At 41.3% G+C, this 20,662-nt stretch overlaps 1 protein-coding gene across 5 annotated transcripts in view; it reads left to right on the top strand.

Annotated features, from left to right (window-relative positions):
* carmil2 (capping protein regulator and myosin 1 linker 2) overlaps positions 1-20,662 on the top strand; it is an 82,781-nt gene that overhangs the window by 9,032 nt on the left and 53,087 nt on the right. For all 5 annotated transcript variants that reach the window (XM_078948321.1, XM_023955527.2, XM_078948319.1 and 2 more), the window contains 13 exons: positions 432-529; positions 3,471-3,541; positions 3,642-3,715; positions 3,801-3,876; positions 10,378-10,466; positions 12,202-12,296; positions 12,438-12,524; positions 13,291-13,400; positions 14,871-14,948; positions 15,177-15,253; positions 17,671-17,775; positions 18,163-18,232; positions 18,325-18,406. In XM_078948321.1, coding sequence (XP_078804447.1) covers positions 432-529; positions 3,471-3,541; positions 3,642-3,715; positions 3,801-3,876; positions 10,378-10,466; positions 12,202-12,296; positions 12,438-12,524; positions 13,291-13,400; positions 14,871-14,948; positions 15,177-15,253; positions 17,671-17,775; positions 18,163-18,232; positions 18,325-18,406 — 1,112 coding nt within the window. The remainder of the gene's footprint in view (positions 1-431; positions 530-3,470; positions 3,542-3,641; positions 3,716-3,800; positions 3,877-10,377; positions 10,467-12,201; positions 12,297-12,437; positions 12,525-13,290; positions 13,401-14,870; positions 14,949-15,176; positions 15,254-17,670; positions 17,776-18,162; positions 18,233-18,324; positions 18,407-20,662) is intronic.

Here is a 20,662-nt window from a genome sequence, read left to right as displayed (position 1 = left end):
AATGAAACACGTGTTTGGAAAGATTGGCATAATGGCTTTTGGCAAAAATCTAATATTGAGCATCTGTAGCAATTTAAAATACATATTTAAAATAAAAACAAGATGAAGTGTCTCATATATAAGAAGAGAAAAACAAACCAACAAAGACAAACAATCAAAGGGAACATAAAACAACTACAATGTCAAAGAAATAAAAAGAAGTACAAGATATTTGGGTTTTCGGCAGATGTGTTTGAAAGTGTCTCATTGGGGGAGGGGGTTCTCTGACCCAAACCTCTTCACTAGGGTCAAAGCTGCACCTCTAAGAGGAACTTCACAGTTTGGTTCCTTCAGTTCTCTTCATGAGCGTGTGTGTTTGATCACGTGAATCAAACACACCGGGCCCCTCCCCCAGCTGGTCGTGCCTTTGATGCATGGCTCCTTCTCCTCAGAAATTTGCTGAGGACGATTCCTGCAGACCTCCAGAAGAGACTCCACACCCTGACGGAAATGGTAGAGCAGCAGCTGAGCGCCCAGCCCAGCCCCTGTGGTAAGCTCCAATCCACTTCCCACTCCTCACTGCGAGCAAGCGCAAACACAACCTCCTTTAGTTTTTTCCATTTTTTTCCAGCTGAATGAAGCATGTAGTCTGAGCAAGTCAGCTTTTAAATTCCTCAAACATATCAACACAAAATCAGTTTTTCACTAAACTGTCAAAGACAGCCACAGGAGTCTGTTCATGTCAGAGTCACCTTAGGTCTTCCCATAGGTCTTTCCATAGAGGTTCCTGTAGGTGTTCCCATAGGTATTTGTGTAGGTCTTCCCATAGAGGTTCCTGTACGTGTTCCAACAGATATTCCTGTTGATGTTCCTGTAGATGTGACCGTAGGTCAGACATGTCCAAAATCCGGCCCAAATTTTTACCGGCTCACAAGCTCACGTCAAAAAAATGAGTAATCTGCGGCCCTCAGCACTGTCTAAAAACTGTGTGTATGAATGCTTGTTTGTGATTGGCTGAAAATGTGGCAGCAACTTCTAGGACAAGTGGAAGTTGGCCCATGTTTTTATTGAAACACAAAACGACTGAGTCTGTTTTTAAGGAGTTTAACATTAAGAGGCATGACCAGATGAGACATGCTAACTTTGACAAAGTGGGACGGAGCGGAGCGAAAACATGAAGCAAGTGGAATGTGTTTTACTGCACAGCAACGTTTTTCACGAGAACACGTGAGACAAATAAAACCCCACAAAAGCTAACTACGAGGTAGAAACACGGATTCCAAAGCACTGCAAACCTTTTACCGATGGAGAATTTGATGAAGACTGCGTGATGAAAGTGATGGAGAACATCTGTCCTGAGAAGTAGCAGGAGTTTGCTGATGTGGGCCAGGCCGGGAACACTGCGGTCCCGAGAATTGAAGACATTTCATCTGATATTAAGAGACAGCTGGAGACAAAAGGAGTTTTTTTTCATTAGCCTGCGATGAAAGTACGGACTCGTCCAACACCAACCTGTTTTGTTTTTTTTGAGAGGAGTGGCCAATTTCTCTGTGCGCTGAGTCCAGATGACGCTCCAGACGGAGGTCATTGAGCTGCAGTGTGACGTTGAGTCACAATCGACACCTACAGCTTCCTCTGGTCAACTTTTACTGCCAGCTGGATGAAGGCAGCGTTCAACGGATGCACACATTTTCTAAGAGAATGCTGAGCTTGTTTGGTTCCACATCCTTGTGCGAAAAGACATCCTCTGTCATGAACCGCATGACGTCAAGACTAAGGGACTCTTACTTGTGGGACATCTTGTGCATCAAAACCACAGTCTTTGAGCCAGACCTGACCTTTTGATGCAATCCAGATCTCAGTATCACAATCACATTAGTGCAGGGAAGTTATTTTTTCAGTCATCTGTGGTGAATCAATTCTAAAATCGCACACATTTTGTGTGTGTGTGTGTGTGTGGTCAAAACTGTTAGGTGTTTCTGTTCAAACAGTTTAAATTCAGAGGTTCACAGTGACCTTTACGTGGTGAATAAAATAGAACATTTCTTACAAACCCAGATTTCATATTAATCAATTTTTCTTTACTAGACAGACACTTTCTTAGTTTTATTTCAAGTCTTCAGATGTGGAATTCACAGTCATTTGAGTTCAAATGTATTTAAATGTGTTTGTGTTCTATGTAAAGAAACGAAAATGTCACAGCAATTGTTCATTTGCATTAAGTTTATTAAAAACAGTTCAAGAATGCAGGAATGCAAGAATATTCCTGTAGGTGTTTCCGTAGTTGCTCCTTTAGATGTCCTTGTAGGTATCCTTTTTGTTTCTCCTGTAGGTATTTCTGTTGGTGTCCCTGTAGGTGGTCCTTTAGGTGTCCCTGTATGTGTCCTTATTGGTGTTCCAGGTCTTTCCGTAGGTGTTCCTCTAGAGGTTTGCCTAGGTGTTCCTGTCAGTGTTTTCCCTAGGAGTTAATTAGGTGTTCCCATAGAGGTTTCTGTAGTTCAATAGTACCCAAACTACGGCCCGCGGATTATGCTACTGCTTTTTTCCTTTCAAACAATCCACCCTGTTTTGTGTCCTGATTGGCAGGAGTCCTTGTCAATCAAACTCATCTGTGCCCCGTCTCCTGTGCAGAATGAAGTTAGCGTAAACTGTGAGATGTGCGAGGAGCTGGCAGCCCTGCAAAGTCTCAAACGGATTTTGAGGGAGAAGATTTAGTGGTTACTAATATTTTTTTTTCTGATTGTTTTATAATTTTTTGTTTCATAAATAGTGTTGTTTTTTCATGAATATGATTATTATTTATTTCCTCACTTTTTTTCTATGAAGATCTCAGAAAGTAATGCTAATAATACTGCATTTGGTTATGTGTGGCTTTTTAGAAAAACATAAATGTTTGGGTTCAGACAATTTTTGACCCCCAGCCCCGCACCAGAAAGAAAAAAGTTATGTGGCCCTCACAAGAACAAGAAAGTCTGCGAAAATGCTTGATAATTAACATGATTAAATGTGGCGAATGAGAGAGATTTGGTTAAATCTGATCTAACTGGTTGTTAATTTTAATTGGTTGAACTTTTACATTTGGCCCCCCATAATATTGTGAATGGACCCTGCTATTCTTTAGGATGTCCAGATCACAGTATCGGTAACGTTTCCATGCAGCAAAGCCTCACTTAACAAACACAATTGTCCAGTTTTGCGTTCACTTAGTGAAGCTAAATACATACTAAAGGCTTTTCCATACATAGTGATTGCAGTGTATGACACAGACTTTATTCTAAAGCCTAACCTTTCTACAAATGTCTTTTCTTAAAGCATTAAGACAGAAAATGGGATTATTTTACTACAGTCCTGAGTAACAGAGGAATTTGTTGAAGGAATTTGCTTGACACTCAGGGGTTCAGAGCAGTTCATGCTTCTGCTGGGATGTGTTACAGATCCCCTTTGTTTGTTGAACTTGTTCTCTGCACATTTGTGCGTTTGTTGTTGAACAGGAGGGTTCTCAGATACTTATGCTGCTCTGTGTGATTTCAATGAAATGCAGTTTAAGGAGGAGATCCAGTGGGTGAGTAGAGGGACACCAAAGAAACATTTTCTCCATATCTGGTTCAATTTGGAAGTTTTGAGAAATTACATCCAAAAATATTGTTGTTTTTTGTATTCAGGATCTTGACAATATCTACCACATACACAACAGCAAAGTCTTTAATCTTCAAGACTTCGGCCATTTGGACACCAGGTAAGAAGAGGAAGTCTGTGTTCCCGTTGTGTTCATGTTCAAGCTCGACAGCCTTTGGAACATCCTAATTCTTCTGCCTCCTCAGAGACTTGGCTTTGGCAGTGGCAGCTTTGTCCTTCAACCAGTGGTTCATCAAGATCCATTGCAAAGAGTTCAAACTGGTAGGCTTTCCTTCATCAGTTTTTTAAGCAGAGCTTCAGTTCTGTTGAGCGGGAGTGGAATCAGGCAAGTTTGGTTTGGTTCAAGTTAGGTTCACTTCGATCTTTGGTTCCCTTCAGCGAGGCTGTGTGTGAAGGCAAACCAAAGCAGAGGAAGCCAAGCCCCTTTTATTGATGCAGCATCTTCTGTTCACACAGACATCCTAACATGCTTTGCAGACATGCAAGAGCTTCTGTAAAAAATGTAAATGAATTAATAAAACATTAAAAAATGCCCCCCCTCCCAAAAAAAAAAGATAAACAAACAAACAAACAAATATTAAATTAAACAGCTTCAGTTCAGAAATTAATAATGTTTTAAGTTCGGACTTTAAAATCGTGTTTTTAATATGTTCTTGTAAATGGTAAATGGCGTATACTTATATAGTGCTTTCTACCTTCTTACGAAGGCCTAAAGCACTTTACAGTCACAGTCCCATTCACACACTGATGGCGGCTCTGCTGCCGAACACTGGCGCCAACCTCCCACCAGAGGCAAGGTGGGGTTCAGTGTCTTGCCCAAGGACACTTTGACACATGGGCGTGCAAGGCGGGAATTGAACCTGCAATATTACGATCATGGGTCGACCGCCCTACCGCTGCACCACGGCCGCCTTAATTTTCAAACAGCTCAACTTTGACCAATCAGGGATTCTTGTAGGATTTTTCTGATGATGAAGAACATATATAAAGAAAATTAGGATTAAAACTGCATTTCTAAGTGTTTCTTTATTCAAATGAGGAGCAGATGAAACAATGTTGTTTGAAAAAGTTCTCTTTTGTGACATCAACGGAAACGGGCAGGCCAAAGCCTCCCATTTCTGTTCCATTCTGATGAATTCACTTGCAGACAAGCAAATCCATTAACGTCTTTGTTTTCCTCTTAAAATAAAATGAAAATATGATTGGAGTGGAACTGTTAAATATAGAAACAGTTGGAGAACATCTGAGATCCTCTGGAAGCTGCTTCCATTTGTGAGCAGCAGAAGTTGTTTGGTTCTAACGCAGTTCTACTGCAGAAGGTTTGTGAAACATCAACAGATCTGAGAGGTATTTGGGCTTCCCCACACTTATGAGGAAACGGATTACGTAATATTTTTTAAGTTATCTTACTTAGAGAATATAAGTTAATTGGAACTTAGAATGACACTTAACACTTTAACTAAATTTAAACTATTACTTTATACTGTTTCCTCTCTGGGTCACGGACCTTCCAGACCAATGATCAGAGAAAGCCAGAGTTCCAACGCATGCAAACCCCACACAGAAAGATGTGCTGTTCCAGGTCCCCCACTCAGAGCTTAAGCCAGGGTTTTCTTGTTCTGAGTCAGGAGCACTAACCGCTGTGCCACCGCACCTTGAAGAATCTACTCAGATATAACTCAGGAGTTATATCTGTGGAAGAGAGAAATATGTAAAGGTTAAAGAACTAAAATCACAAAAACTCAACATTCAAACGGGTGTACCACAAGGATCCATATTGGGACCACTTCTTTTCATAATTTATATAAATGATTTTGTTTTCTGTTCTGGAGCCATCCACAAAATACTTTTTGCAGACGATACTAGTTTATTCATGTCACATAGAAATATCGACTTATTGGAAAAACTCTTAAATGAACAACTAGTAAAAGTAGATACTTGGTTCAAATGCAATAAATTGTCATTAAACACGAGCAAAACTTTTTTTTATCATATTCCACACATCCAGACACAAATCCACCTACAGGAAATTGAACATAAATATAGATGGGCAATCTCTTCAACAGGTGGACTCGATCAAATTTCTTGGAATCCACATAGATCAATTTATAAATTTTAAAAAACACATAGATGAACTAGTTAAAAAATTATCCAAACTTGTTGGTTTATTCTATAAGATTCGGCACATCCTCCCATCAGATGCATTGCTAACATTGTACAGATCCCTGTTTGAGCCCCACCTGAATTACTGTAACATCATATGGAATAACACATATTCTACCTACACGGCAAAACTCCTGATTACACAAAAGAAAGCAATAAGAGCAATAACCTGGTCCACGCCAAATTCCCCAACGGATCCACTCTTCCACAGATACAGCCTCCTTAAGTTACCGGAACTCAACACGTATCATAATGCATGCACAATGTACAGTGTTGTTAATAAATTAAATAGTCGTTTGTGTGACCTCATACCACTTTTTTTGCCCTCTTATCACCATGACACCAGGGGAAAGCATATGCTAAAAGGCAAAAACAGAAAATTAAAATGTACAAGCTTCTCTGTCTGTATTAGAGGTCCACAAACTTGGAATATTTTAGAAAATGACGTTAAACAGTCTGCAACAATGTACATGTTTAAAAGGAAACTGAAATTGTTATTATTGTCAACATACTGTGAAAATGCTGCTCCAACCGAAACCATCTATTAACGTGTTTGTGATTTCTTTCTGTCTGTTGACACTTCTATGGCCACACGCCAGAGTTTATGTTGTTCAAATTCATTGTCCCTATTGTCAAACACTTTCCACTATATTACCATCATTTCTCGCATTCTATTAGTATATTTTATTTATGAAATTATTTTCTTTTCTTTTCTTTTCCTTCCGCCACTTATCTTTTGTATTTTTATGCTTGTCTAAAATGCTGGACCCCTAATAATAAGCAGCTGCTTCTGGGATGTCCATTTTTTCCACATTCTGTATTGTGAGATTTGTTGCTTTCGACGCATTGTGGAAAAAAAAAAAAAAAAAAAAATGTTGGGTATTTCTTTATGACGTCATCACGTCTCTTTTATTTATAAGTTTTGACACCAAGGTTTCATTTACTCAAAATGTTTTTGTCCAATAAAGATATAACAAGTCAAAGTTGAAACGGCTTATAGGTTTTCAGCTGACTTGACTTGGTTGCTACTTTTGAGTTCTATGGTTATACAACTTTGGAGCTCATTGGACTGTTCAGGTTTACAAAACTTCAAAACAGGAGTGATGTGGTCAGTTCTTCTGGTTCTTGTTGAAACTCTGACTGCAGTGACCTGAATGAGCTGCAAATGAACAGTTGTTCTTTGAAGTCTTCTGTTTGCGCCCCCTGTCCCTCCCCCACCCCCCACTCCACTGCCGTCTTTGTCGCTACCCCATAACCATTGTGCTATCCTAGGCACTTTAACATTGGGAGTTGGGTCATCTAGACCCACTAGACAGTGCTCTGAACCTTTTTTCTTCAATGATTTGTGATCTTCACTGGTGTCCATGGATTACATGAAATCTTTCCACCTTTATCCGCCTTTGTCACGGTAGGGAGAACATGTCAATGGAAGGGTGGGGTCATAGGATTGCACAAGGGATACTGGCACATGTACTCACAGTTGGAGGCTTGGCGCAAAATGTTGAAGATTCTCTTGAATCTTACCCCAGACTTTTCCTTTCAAAGCTCTACTCCGATACATGAAAGACTTGGAGTTATTGAATTCAAGCCAGGATAAACCGCACTGATTAATTTCTGCTTTATGATCAATTTACAAACAGTTCGCACTTCTGTGTTCTGAAAAGGACACATACGTCACTACCAAAGCGGTATGGTCGAAGTTCAACTGGTTTAACTGTAATGACGCGTAAACATTAAGATACATACATATTTAACATGTGTGGTGCTTTCAAGAACAAGCTGAACGGGGTTTCTTGAACGCGCTGTAGCACAAAGCTACATTCAAACCAGCCCCTTTCAAAGACAAGAAAGTGTAGATCTGCATTTTGGGCTTCTGCATTCAAAACCCTTGCGGTCATGCGCCGCTACGCAAGTTTTTAACTTCTTTTCTGGGCTCTACAAACCAGACATTCACAGGACACACACTGAAAGTTCACCCAGCTGAACTTTTGACTGCTTAATTTTTAAACAGCTCAACTTTGACCAATCAGGGATTCAAATCTGTCAGTGATAAATTGCTGGTGTCCTTTTAAAATACGAAGGAAAAGTTAATGATTGTGCTTTTTCTGCCTGGCTGGGATTACATGACCCCAAGTCTTTCATTTACCGGAGTAGAGCTGTGGAAAAAAAAGCCTGGAGAAAGATTTACACGGCTTCAACGTTTTCCACCAAGACTCCATGTGCTGGTAGCCAGTAGAAAAAGTAAAACCAGAAGCCACTTCCTGCCACTCCCTGCGTGTCTAGTGGGAATACCTTGGGCTGTTTGTGTGTTTATGAAAGCACATGCCCGTTGTGAATAAGGTGTTCCCACAGGTCTATTCGATTCTAGTGACAGTTGGAAGAGTACGTAGAGCCTGAAAACTGACATCAAAAACTTGCGTAGCGACACATATCAGCGAGAGTTTTAATTTGGGAGCCCGAAATGTGCATATACGCACATTTACATCGACTTATCATTGGAAGCTGTCGCTCAAACGTCGTTTCCAAGAAAGGTGTGAACGTAGCACGAGATTGAAAAAGACGATTTGTCCTCTGTGTGAGGCTAAAACTCAGTTCTGGGCCCATAATTACTGACTTTACTTTTAGTTCTTCATTCCTCAAACAATCTGCTCTTCAGTTTTATTCTGTCTTTGTTTCCAAAAACAAAGAATCGTGTTTGTCGTTGTTGAACTAACAGAGGTCTGACTGCATCCAGGAGTGAAGCTGCTCCAAGCAGCAGCAGAGAATCTGATGGACAGAGACACAAAAGCTTGTTGTCATCTGCATGATTATGAAATATAATTTGTTTATGAAAGAAAATATAGTGACCCCTGCCCTCAAAAGAAGATCAGTTACAACAGTGGACTGTACCTGATGTCAGTTCCACTTTCCAAAAGGCAGCACTCTGATCAAGCAGCACTGAAAAGGATGACTTTGCCCAGTCATCGTTGACCTGGATGTGGTTTAACACTTGCGCTGTTTTTGTGTTGTGATGTTGTCTAAAGCCTGACTAAAGTTTTTGTTATGCAAGTTGTCCAGCTGATCAAAATTTCATCAGGAGAAAAAAGATGGCTGACTTTCTGCTCATAAAAAAGGTACCGGGATTTTGTCTCAGTACCAACCTGTTAATAGTTCTGCTACTTGGTCTGGTTAGGGAGGTCTGACCTCTGGTTGGAGCCACAGGCAAGACAGGCAGAGGAAGCAAAGACTCAAACAGACAAAAATAAAACAAATAAGGTTGACGTTAGTTTGGTATGAGATCTCCATGGCTTATGGAAGAAGTCAGGCATGTTAGAGTCTAAGACAGGGGTGTCAAACTAATTTTGGTTCGGGGGCCACATTCAACCCGTCTGATCCCAAGTGGGCCGGACCAGTAACTTAAAAGCAAAAGTTGGAAAAAATGCCTCAACCAACATGGTAGCCTAATCATTTATTATTACACATTCATTCACAGAGGCCATTCAAATAAAATGCTTTTTACTTTTTAAAAAATTGGTTTATTCAATTGTATACAGACTGAATATTTCACATCTGACACTGAAGCAATCCCGATAGTAAACACAAGAGAGGGGCCACGGAGAAAATAAAAAGACCTAAAATGTAAATGTGTAAATCAATGAAAAATGTAACTAAGTTAAATTTACAAATATTTGTGAACATAACAAGAAGTTAGAGTTAACCTCCTTTCTCTCCTGAAACCTCAGCCGTCCATCAATATCAGGATTCAAATCCTATGCAGAAACACATTTACTGTCATTCAAGTGAGCAAAACTCAATGAAATGTCCAAGAATCTTTTCCTGGTCGCTGCCTAAATTTTTTGGCCTGCCTTCTTCCTGACCTTTGATGGAGCGCCATCACGTGACCACACTGACATCAGTTATATATCCTCTTTTTGTGATAGTAAAACCTGTCCAACACAAATGGCCTTCAGCTCTAATCTGTTTGCTCAGCTGTTGAAAAGAGCAAGTAAAAAAAAAAAAAAAAAAAAGCTGGTAACCTAAAGTAGCATTCACACCGGACGGGATTCGCGCGTCAGGGGTGTCGAGTTTTAATGTTAAGTCAATGTACAGACCCGATCTGAGGTCCTGCAGCACGACTCAGGTGTTGGGGGAACAGCAGAACTAACAAGTCCCTTGCCCAGGGGCCAGCGGCATTTGCTAGCTCAGCCAGACCCCATGCAGCTGGCTGGCCGGCAGACAGAGAGCCGCTGTGGGACTGGGACGCAGCCTGCTTTGCCTTCCAGGGCTCACAGTTATAAAAAGATCCTTTGGTTTGGCTCTTATTCCTCCCCTCTCGCACTAATGGTGACAGCAACAAGTAATCAAACTGGGTTACGGAGACGCGGAAGTACCGGCGGAAAGCAGCCATCTGGGGTGTCAAGGAATCAAGCAGATTTTTAATCAGGCGTCGAGCAGCAAATCTGCAGCGCGTCAAAGGAGGGGTTTCCTATGCAAATTCGACACGCGAATCGCGTCTCGTTTGAATGCATCTGAACCCCTTGGTGGTTACATAGATTATTGGCCTGGCTACAGATAATCAGCTTTCGTTTTTTTTTACTTTGGGTCTGTCTGTGTTCTCAGTCCGTGGACATCCAGCAGCAGCTGACCTTTCTGCTGTCCAGATCTCCAAGTCTGCAGGAACTCTCTCTGGAGGGCTGCGGTCTAAAAACGTGAGTTCCCTACAAGGCTGGGGATGTTTCATCTTAAGTGGGATTTGATCATCTTTTAGATGACTTGCTTCATGGGAAGACTTGTGTTGAATAATTTACAGGTAAATATTAGGGGAAAAAATGTAAATATACACTCACTGGCCACTTTTTTAGGAACACATGGCAGCAACTCAATATATTTAGTCATGTAGACACGGTCCAGACGATCTGCTACAGGTCAAACCAGCATCAGAATGACGAAGAAAGATGATTGAAGTGACTTTGAACATGGTTGTTGGTTCCAGACGGGCTGGTCTGAGTACTGCTGATTACTGGGATTTTCACCCACAACCATCTTTAGGGTTTACAGAGAATAGTCCTAAAAGAGAAAATATCCAGTGAGCAGCAGTTCTTGAGGCAGATGGACTACAGCAGCAGTAGACCACACCGGGACCACTGCTGTCAGCTAAGAACAGGAAACTGAGGCTACAATTCACACAGACTCACCAAAACTGGACTATAGAAGATGGAAAAACGTTGTCTGGTCTGATGAATCTGTTTCTGCTGCCACATTCAGATGGTAGAATCAGAATCTGGCCTCAACAACATGAAAGCATGGATCCATCCTCCCTGCCTGTTATCAGGTTCAGGCAGGTGGTGGTGGTGTCATTGTCAGAAGTCAGAGCTCTGTCTTCCCCTCTGGTCACCTGCGGGAACCATCTCCAAAGTTCCAGATGCACTACATCTCCCAGCAACCCCAGCACACACTTCCTGGATGCCACACACCTGACTCTCATGTACAAACACTCACAGTCTACTTAAGCACTGAACTGAGCCCCACTCAGTGCAAAGTTTTGTTTGTGTCACTCTTTTCACTCTCATTACCAAGTGTTGTGTCTAGACCTGATCTTCTGTTTACTGACCCTGTTTTGAATCTGAGTCAGCTTGTGTGCTGCCTGTCCTGAATCTCTCCTAGATTCTGAATACCCCTGTTACCTCTCTGATGCTCTCATGCTGGTTTTTGACCCCTGCCAGCCTGCCTGACCCTGATTTAGCTTTGTGGACTTTTAGCTGAGCTAATAAACCTGCTATTTTGGAACCAGCTGTCTGCCTGCTCTTGTGTCATGGTGTGGGGGATATTATCTTGGCACACTTTGCGCCCCTTAGTACCAGTTGAGCATGGTTCCAACGCCACAGCCTACCTGAGTCTTGTTGCTGACCATGTCCATTCCTTTCTGACCACAGTGGACCAGCTTCTGATGCTACTTCCAGCAAGATAAGGCTCCATGTCATAAAGCTGGAATCATCTCAGTCTGGTTTCTAGAACATGACTATGAGTTCTCTGGACTCAAACGGCCTCCACAGTCACCAGGGGAGTGGGGGTTCAGACAGCATTTCTGATCAATGAGACTGTCCCACAGTGAAAGTGACCCAACTTGGTCCACAGACTGTGCTTGTTCTGGACTGAAGGAGCCAGGGTCAGGGCGTTTTCAGGTCCAAACAGGTTGAAAGTGAACCATCCACAGATTGAAGTGATGGTGAACAGTGAAGGATGGTTGTAGCAACTGATGCTGAATTATGAAGAAAGGCAAACTTCAAAATAGAGAAATGATCCAAGGTAATAAAGACCGAATCAAGACAGAAAAATGTGAAAGATGAAATCAAATGTGTTCTTCATAGTGAGTGGAGTGCTTAGGCCTGTTACCAGGTTTTGAAAACGTGTTTGACATCCAGCTATCACAACCTTCTGCTGCAGGGACTTTGCAGTGAAAATGGCAGCTGCTCTTCAAGAGCGCATGTCCTGTCCTCTACAATCAATCAACCTGTCTGGAAATCCCATTGAAGACAAAGGTATGTTTGTCACAGAGATCCACAGTTCAGTGTTGGAACAGAAAATAAGCCGAATCCACTGCATGATGTCAGCAACAGACTTCTCAGACAAGATCAGTAAACAGAACATATGAAGAAAGGGTTTTCTCTTTTTGTTTGTAGGAGTCACAGCTCTCAGTCAGCAGTTACATCTTCTGGATGAGGGACTCAAACATCTCTCTTTGAGCTGTATATCCATGACTGCTAAAGGTACACACAAACACATACCTGTCATCAGCCTTTGCTTTTATATTGCTCTATCAGAACAACTCTTCCATATTTTGGGGTTGGAAAGCCTAAATGAGAGCCATTCATTGAGCTCTGTTGTTTCTAACACACTCTTTGCATTTGCATTAAGTTCTAGCATATAACTATAAAGTCATTAAAGTAAAAAATATATATAATTCCAAACAAAGTGAGCACAAGAAGATCTCAGGCTTCAGTCATTATATTTAGTTTGACGGTGGAAAATCATTGAAAGTTATTATGTTTTCATGTCAATGTAAATGACATTGAATCCAACTGGTTCTAGAGTTTGTTTCCAAATAAGAACAAATCCCATACAGGAATGTGATGGATTCAAAATACTGAACTTTAACCTGATTAAAGTGACTGCAAGTGCCTGAATATCCTGAGTTGTAACTATTATGTAGTCAACAATGTCCATCTATTTTTCTTGATCAACCGCCATTACACAAAACCTTAAGGGATTGTTTCATAGTAGCCTAGTGTCTGCATAGCTGTTGAAAGGTTTGTTGATTTTCCAGTTGAAACTTTGTTTTAAGCTGTCAAAGAGCACATCCCAGTTCCTTTGTTTTTTTTTAGTGAGCAAAAAAGTGGTGTAACATTTCAAAGAGTGAGAAAATCTGCAGACCAAACAGGAATCTCATGAGAGAAGTGAATGTTTGAAACAGCTGAAAGTTTGCTGAGAATGTTCCACACAGAAGAATGAGTGTGAGGCCTGGTGTGTTTGCAGGTCTTGGCAGTCTCAGTACGGTCTTATCCTCCAATCAGCTCTTCTCAGCATCTCTGACCCACCTGGATCTGTCAAAAAACCCCGGCAGTCTCTCCACCGAGGATGCCATGGTAACCTTCTACTGTATGTCGTCAAATGTGGACTAAAAACTGCTCCCCATGCCCCCCAAACCCCTGCTGAGGGCTGAGGGGTTCGTTTGCTCACCACTACATCACACTGAAACAAACGGAGGGATTTAGGGAAGAAATTCAGACATGACCTCAGTCTTCTGTTAGTTTTCTCCTCAAGAGGACACTGGGACTCAGTGGTGGACCGTTACACACCCGGGCCTTCAGTCGTGCTACGTCTATATCCCTTAACCCCTCATGAAATATTTTACGATGCAGAAACCAGCTTTGTGTTGCAGGACCCACAATAAATGCCTCTAAATAAACAGAATCAACAAAACAGTAAACAAATCTCATTATGCAACACATTGAAAATAACCACATACATGTGAAATATTATTTATTGTGATATTTATCATTTCACTCATCAAAAACTCGGATTATTAAAAGACTAAATCCATCCTCCTCTCTTTCTCAAAAACAGTCCATCAGCCTGTCATGTAGATTATGGTCTTCAGTCATTTTCTATTCCATCAAGGCCAGTGCTGAGAGTCTGTTCAGTTGTGTTTCTGTAAGTTTGAATTAGCCTCAGAGCCCAAAATGTCCACTGGACAGACACAGTGGACATAGGGTCAGTCCAAACACACAAATCTGTACGGCTGCTTCCTGATTCACTCTGATGTTTCTGATGAAGGCAGTCAAGGAGATCAGTTGGAGAGTTTCCTGCTAAATCCTACATGGATCCATCACAGTCAGTCTGTTTTAACTGAGACAGATCACAAAGTGCTCCTCTGTGTCCAACTGGACAAGGCTGCATGTGACTTCCTGAAACTTCTGTCCAATCAGAAGGTCTGAATACTCTGACGCTACCTAAGCCTGCTAGAAGGCCCTGCTGACACCAACTCACAATCTGATAGGTTGAAGGAAATGAATGAATGACATTGATTTTGCATTAGGAGGCCTTCACAACCCAAGGTGAATACCCTTATCCTGCCTGGAAACAGAGGACAGCTGAAATGTGATTGGTTAAATGCTCCAATGTGAAAATCTGAAAGCGGCATACCCATCATAAACAAAATAATAGAGAATGGACAAATGATTTAATGAGTATGCATGGACAAAATGAAATAAACACATGATTCATATATTTTGTAGGCTTTCAGAGAAGGCCTTGAAGGGCCTGACGGCCCACCACTGCTGGGACAGAACCCCAAATCCTTCCACTTCTCAGATGGTTGGTCGTTGGTTGGTTAAAGATTTCCAGACTACTGAGATTTCTTGAGAAACTGTGCATATTGTGAAATGGTAAATGTCCTAAAGAACAAATGCTACTCCTCAGGAGTGGACCCCAAACTCTCTGCTTCTGTGTCTCTGGGGAGGTGGAAGTGAAGCTTTCATGATACTGCCTCTGCCAGTGAAGGATTTAGTTAGTGTGACACCGAGGATTCATTGTTCTGCACGTTTGTCTTGCAGTTCCTCTTCAGTTTCTTGTCCAACAAAAACTCGCTGTCCCACCTGGACCTCAGCGACACCAGCTGCCCCCTGGACACGGTTAGTGACAACAGCTTTCTTCTCAGCAAAGCAGCACATTTGGGTTAGAGTGTGCTGCAGACATTCTTCTTCATCTTCTGGCCTCCTCCTTCAGTGAGAGTCTTTGAAGTTTAGAGGGTCTCAGTGAGAGGACGTCCTGTGGGTGGATCATGGAGGGAAAACTGCCTCATGATCAGAGGAAGCAGCGCCCAGCTCTAACGTCTGTCCATCTCTGCTGTGTTCCTGCAGCTCTTCGTGTCCCTGTCTGCTGGCTGCTGCAGCCGGCTGCAGCACCTGAACTTGGCCAGAAATCCCTTCAGCCACAGGTCACCTCCACAGCTCCGCATTAACAAACACTTGTTTGCACACACATCCTGGACATCTCACTAACCCTTATGCTCTCGTCCACCCTCTTCACTAACATAGGTTACATTATTGTTATGTTTTTGAACTTTACTTTTTAACCCAAACAACTATTGATATCATATTTGATACATGCATTTCTGAGACCCCTGTCTCATTAGCATGATCCAAACTTTCCTTAACCCTTGTGCTATCTTAGATGACCCCACCCTTACTTTGACATGTTCTCCCTACCATGACAAAGGTGGATAAAGGTGGAAAGATTTCATGTAATCCATGGACACCAGTGAAGATCACAAATCATTAAAGAAAAAAGGTTCAGAGCACTGTCTAGCGCAGGGGCCATCAAGCCAAAATGTTGAAAGAGCCAAATTGGACGAAAAAAACAAATATGTCTGCAGCCGCAAAATATTAAAAGCTCTATTTAAGCCTCATAATGAAGGCAAAACATGCAATATGTATCTATATTAGCTATATTAGCCTACTATCAAAATGACTAAGTTGCTACAAATACATAATGAGCATTAACGATTAAATGTTTATTTGCCCTTCAGTGCATTCTGCGGAGAATGACGGGTCACGTGACTGCTCTGTTGTGCAAGTTTAACTTCATTACAATATCAATGAATTATGTTTCATTGCTTTGATAAAATTGAAGAAATGTAATGAAGAAATCCGATTTTTGATGTCATTCTTATTTTGAGGATTTGAAAAAAAAACAATAAAATATAACGTGCGTGCCCCATGACAGCCAGCTTGCGCTCGAATGACAGAACAGCTTCAAGCATTTGCGGTGCCTGCAGACTTTCATTCAGCTCGTTTAGGTGGCTTGTCACAGTCATATCCAGCAAAAAGTGCAGGTTTTCCAGCCACTCAGTATCTTCCAGTTGCGGGTAGTTTAGGTCTTTGCTTTTCAGGAATGTTTTCACGTGTTCTAAACAGACGACAAAGCGACGCAAAACGTCACCCCTGGACAGCCATCGGACTGTGTTTTGTAGCAGGAGATCAGAATATTCGCTTTCAACTTCATCAAGCAATGCATGGAACTGACGGTGGTTCGATTTCCATCAGCCACCTGCCTAGCGGTCCGCTAAAAGCTTCCTCCTCTCTGAGACTGTTCGGAGCCGTGCGGTGTATGGGCCACGGACAGTTCTCCAGCGCTGCCACTTGATTGACAGCTCAACTTTTTGACAGCGTGGCTGCCGTATTTCCCGCTGCAAGTGACGTACCTGCTGGGCGTTACAATATTTATTCTACACATTCTTACAGTATTGGAAAACGTTAGGAATGTTTGTGTCTTGTTTTTCCTCCTACAGAAACCATATTAAAACAAAAAAAAAATTTCTTTCCCCCATCTTCTTACATTTTTGAAAATGCTCCAGGGAGCCACTAGGACAGCGCTAAAGAGCCGCATGTGGCTCCTGAGCCGCGGGTTGCCGACCCCTGGTCTAGTGGGTGTAGATGACCCAACTCCCAATGTTAAAGTGCCTAGGATAGCACAAGGGTTACAGCCCATTGTATTGAACTTGGTCCAAGTAAAGACGATTCAGTGAGATTCTTGAGAAGTCCATCCTATTTCTTTGAGTTGTCTGCAACATAAATTAAACAGGCAATCAAAGTCAGTTGTCTTTGTTGAAACATTTTAAAAGACAATTGCAAAATTTTAGTTTCAAAAACACAACACTTTTTCCTTGTACAATTACAATTTTGGAAGCAGAAAATTTATTCTCCTAAATTGTAGAAATTTGGTGATAATTAATTCTTCATTATACAATTAGATTATGTTCAAAATGTGTGTCTCAAATTGGAGACAGTGGGTAAATAATGTGTTTTTTCCCTGAGCACTGATAATAGAACAGCAAACAAACAGGAATAGTTCAGAATAAATGTTTAGATATAAACATGAACACAAACATCCATCATTGTCATCACATGAACATTCTGACTTTACTCTAAGAATTAGTTAGAGAAGTGGTATTAAACTAAGATAAAGTGAATATTCACCTGGTTTATAGTCTCACTTACATGTTCTGACTGAAAGACATGACTAATATTATCATGTGGCATCATTATCACTTTGTTTCAAATGTGTGCTGTTTTTTAATCTCAACGTTTCCAATGGTATGAAATATGGCTCTGTAATACCTCTGGAGGCCATCAGAGGGGGCTCTCACACCGTGCCCAATCTAATTTGGGGCACATGTTTGTGTGACGATGCTTATGGTGTGGATATAAGGAGTTTTTCTTTTTTAATAAGCCGGCCACTCAAAGGAGAAGTAGCAGTCCAGGCTTCATGAGCAGAGAAGAGGCTGAGAAAAAAGTTGTAAACATGATTTATGAGACAAACTGGGTCTGGAATCTTTCATGACTGTGTCTGCAGAAAGGTGCGGGACGTGACCAGGAGCATTCGGCAGTTCTTCAGTCAGAGTTGTGAGCTGAAATATGTGGGTCTGTCTGCAACCAAACTTCCTGCACAAGCCCTCAGGTGTGTCTCCTCCAAACCAACCTGAACTTTGCAGACTTCAGAACATCGATACTGTTTTAGGGCTCAAGTGATCCTGAAGTTCTTTCTAACTTGTATTTTACATAGTCTGGAAATGTTCACCACATCAGGTAATTTAAATCCAAAGTGCTTTCTTAACTGTTGAATGTGTTCTCAACCGCTCATGTTTGTGGATCTGTCCACAGAGGACATACAATAAAGCCCATTGTTTTTCTGTATTTTGTCTGTGATGGGGATCAGGGTCAGAGGTCACATCAGCTTGTCCAGATTGACATCTTTTGATAATCAGAGGCTTTTTTCAAAGTTGATTGACATAAAATGGAGCCGAGGAGCTGCAGCCGCTCACTGCTGTGTTTGCTTTGCTGTCAGGTTGCTGCTGCAGGGTCTGGCCACCAACACTTGTCTCTTTGGCCTGGAGTTGGACCTCAGCAGCTGTGAGGTACACAACGCCCCCCATCCACCTCTGTAGTGCAAAGGTTTCAGAGTGAATTCAACAGCAAGAGCGAGCATCATCCCATTCCTGTTTTTCAGCTGCGCTCAGCAGGAGCCCAGGTCATACAGGAGCACATCTCTGAGGCCACCGCCATCAGGAGTCTGGACATCTCTGACAACAGTAGGCACAACCACACAAACTCCAAAACATCCTCCATGGTGCCCCTCCCTCAGCGTTATGAGGCTTGACCATGTGGGTGCGCTACTCTGTGCAAATCCAGCCTTTGTGGGAGCCAATCATTGGCTGATCATTCTGACCGTTTACAATATGCAGACTCCCGCAGGATTTTCGTTGCCTGCTGCTTTAGCATCAAACTGTCACTAGAGGCGCTGTAGAGGCAATGTTTTATAAAGGTTGTGTCTGTGTATTCACTGGATACAGTCTGAATACTACAGACTGTAATGCAGTCTGTAGTATTCAGACTGGAAGAATCCGTTGGCCTGGACCCAGTCCGCTCAACTGGGTCCAGATCAAGTCCTGAACCTTGCGTTTGGTCTGTATTCAGACTGCTGTGAAGTGGCCTTTCCAGGGGGGGTATTCCAGAAAGCAGGTTATGCTAGCTCCCACGGTAAGTTTGAGGCTAAGGAAGTTGATAACCTCAGCTTTCAGTTCCAGAAATGGAGGTATGTTTCAGGGTATGTCAAGTTGCCATTGCAACTCATGCTTTGAACATAACCTGGTCTGGAGCAGGTTTAGTTGAAGGTTAGTTTGTTTTCAGAGAGGTGCAGCAGCATGGCGTGTCCATTTGAAGATGATTTAGTGGATGAAGAAGCTCAGATAATACTTTTTCCACCGTGAGAGGGTGATAAGACCACATATGGATGTTGGAAAGATACACTTTTTAATTTGATCTAACTTACAATTTTTCTCAGTCGCTTTAGTACAATTCTCAGATCAGAATTGAATTTTGCAAATTCGTGTGTGCATTTCTCAAAACAATTTGTACAAACAGCAAAACTCTATGGATTTCTTGCAAAAGCCTGTAGCTTGCTCAAAATCTTTAGTTCATCTCTCAAAACTAAGTCTCAACTAAGTCTTTATGTCAATGTCAAGTCCTTGTGTCATTGTCTATGAACAAGACAGTCAAATGACTTTGTCATGTTGTCAATATAACTGTACTTTAGAGGGAGGTTCTGATGTAAACTATGGCTAAAGTTTGGATGACAATTATTGTAAAATGTAAGTTACAACTTTTTTGTTTGATTGCAAGAGACTGGACAAGATTCACATTTACAATTTTATTGTTCATATTGTAATTTGTTGACAGACCATGTCATACCAACATAGAAAAAACCCACTGCAAACAGTAACACAAAGGGGAAAAAAAGATAGGACAATATTCTGTCCAACAGTACAGGCAGTGCAGTAGGAATTAGTGTGGTCTTCCTACACCTCTTGTCGTTCCTGTATGTTAGGCCACAAATTCTCATCCACATCACAGCAAATATCCTCTTTTTCAACGCAGTGAAAAATGTTTGTCACATTGTGACAACTTGGTCAACCATTTTGCAGTTAATGACTTATACGACTAACTAATGACAAGGTGTTTTGAGGAGTAAGACTATTGCACAGTGAACTAAATAATACATTTTGATCAACATGACATAAACAATTGATAATGTAGCAAAGAGCAGAGAATTGTTCATAATCATTTGCATGGATGTACCAAAGCAATTGCAAATCATTCAAAGAAGTGAGAAACTGCTTATATGATGTGGACAAGTGACATCATGATGTGAAGATTGAACAAATAGTTTTGGGAATTTCATTCTGATCTGAGAATTGTACTAAAGCGACTGAGAAAAACTGTAATTATTAGCTTTAGTTAAGATAAATCATTTTTTTAGTTAAGTCAGTTTAAAAATAACACGTAGTTATCAGACAGTTATTTTACTTTCATTCAAATTAATTCAATTAAGTGGGTGTAACTTTGGTGCTGCTGTTAGATCTGCACTGCAAGGAATTGTGGGATACCATTTCCTTTGCCAGTCTGGACAGATTTGGGTTTAAGTGTGGGTTTTTGACCAAATGTGTTTAGTTGTTTAGCTGTTTTAATGTGTTTTGTGTAGTTATTTGTCCTGTTATGTTTAATTCTTTCTGCACCATGAGTGAGAGGGAGGAAGAGGATGATGAGAATATTTAGCACCACAAGTGCATTATTATGGTATAAGAACTGAGTTACAGTTGGAGTCATGATAATTAAACAAGTGGTATATATTTTAAATTTTTTTTCTAAAATAAAAAAAACAATCATAGTGAATATTGAGGACATTTGTAAAAGCAATCAATTAAGGAGCTTTTCTTAACTAGAGTCCCAAACTTGAAGCAAATTTAGGCCTAATGATTAGACTATGATGCAGGCCAGTTCCATTATCC

The sequence above is a fragment of the Oryzias latipes genome, chromosome 6 (assembly GCF_053564925.1).
Source record: "Oryzias latipes strain Hd-rR chromosome 6, Olatipes_Hd-rR_3.1".
Classification (NCBI taxonomy): Eukaryota; Metazoa; Chordata; class Actinopteri; order Beloniformes; family Adrianichthyidae; genus Oryzias; species Oryzias latipes.
This window is presented reverse-complemented; position numbering and strand designations above follow the sequence as displayed.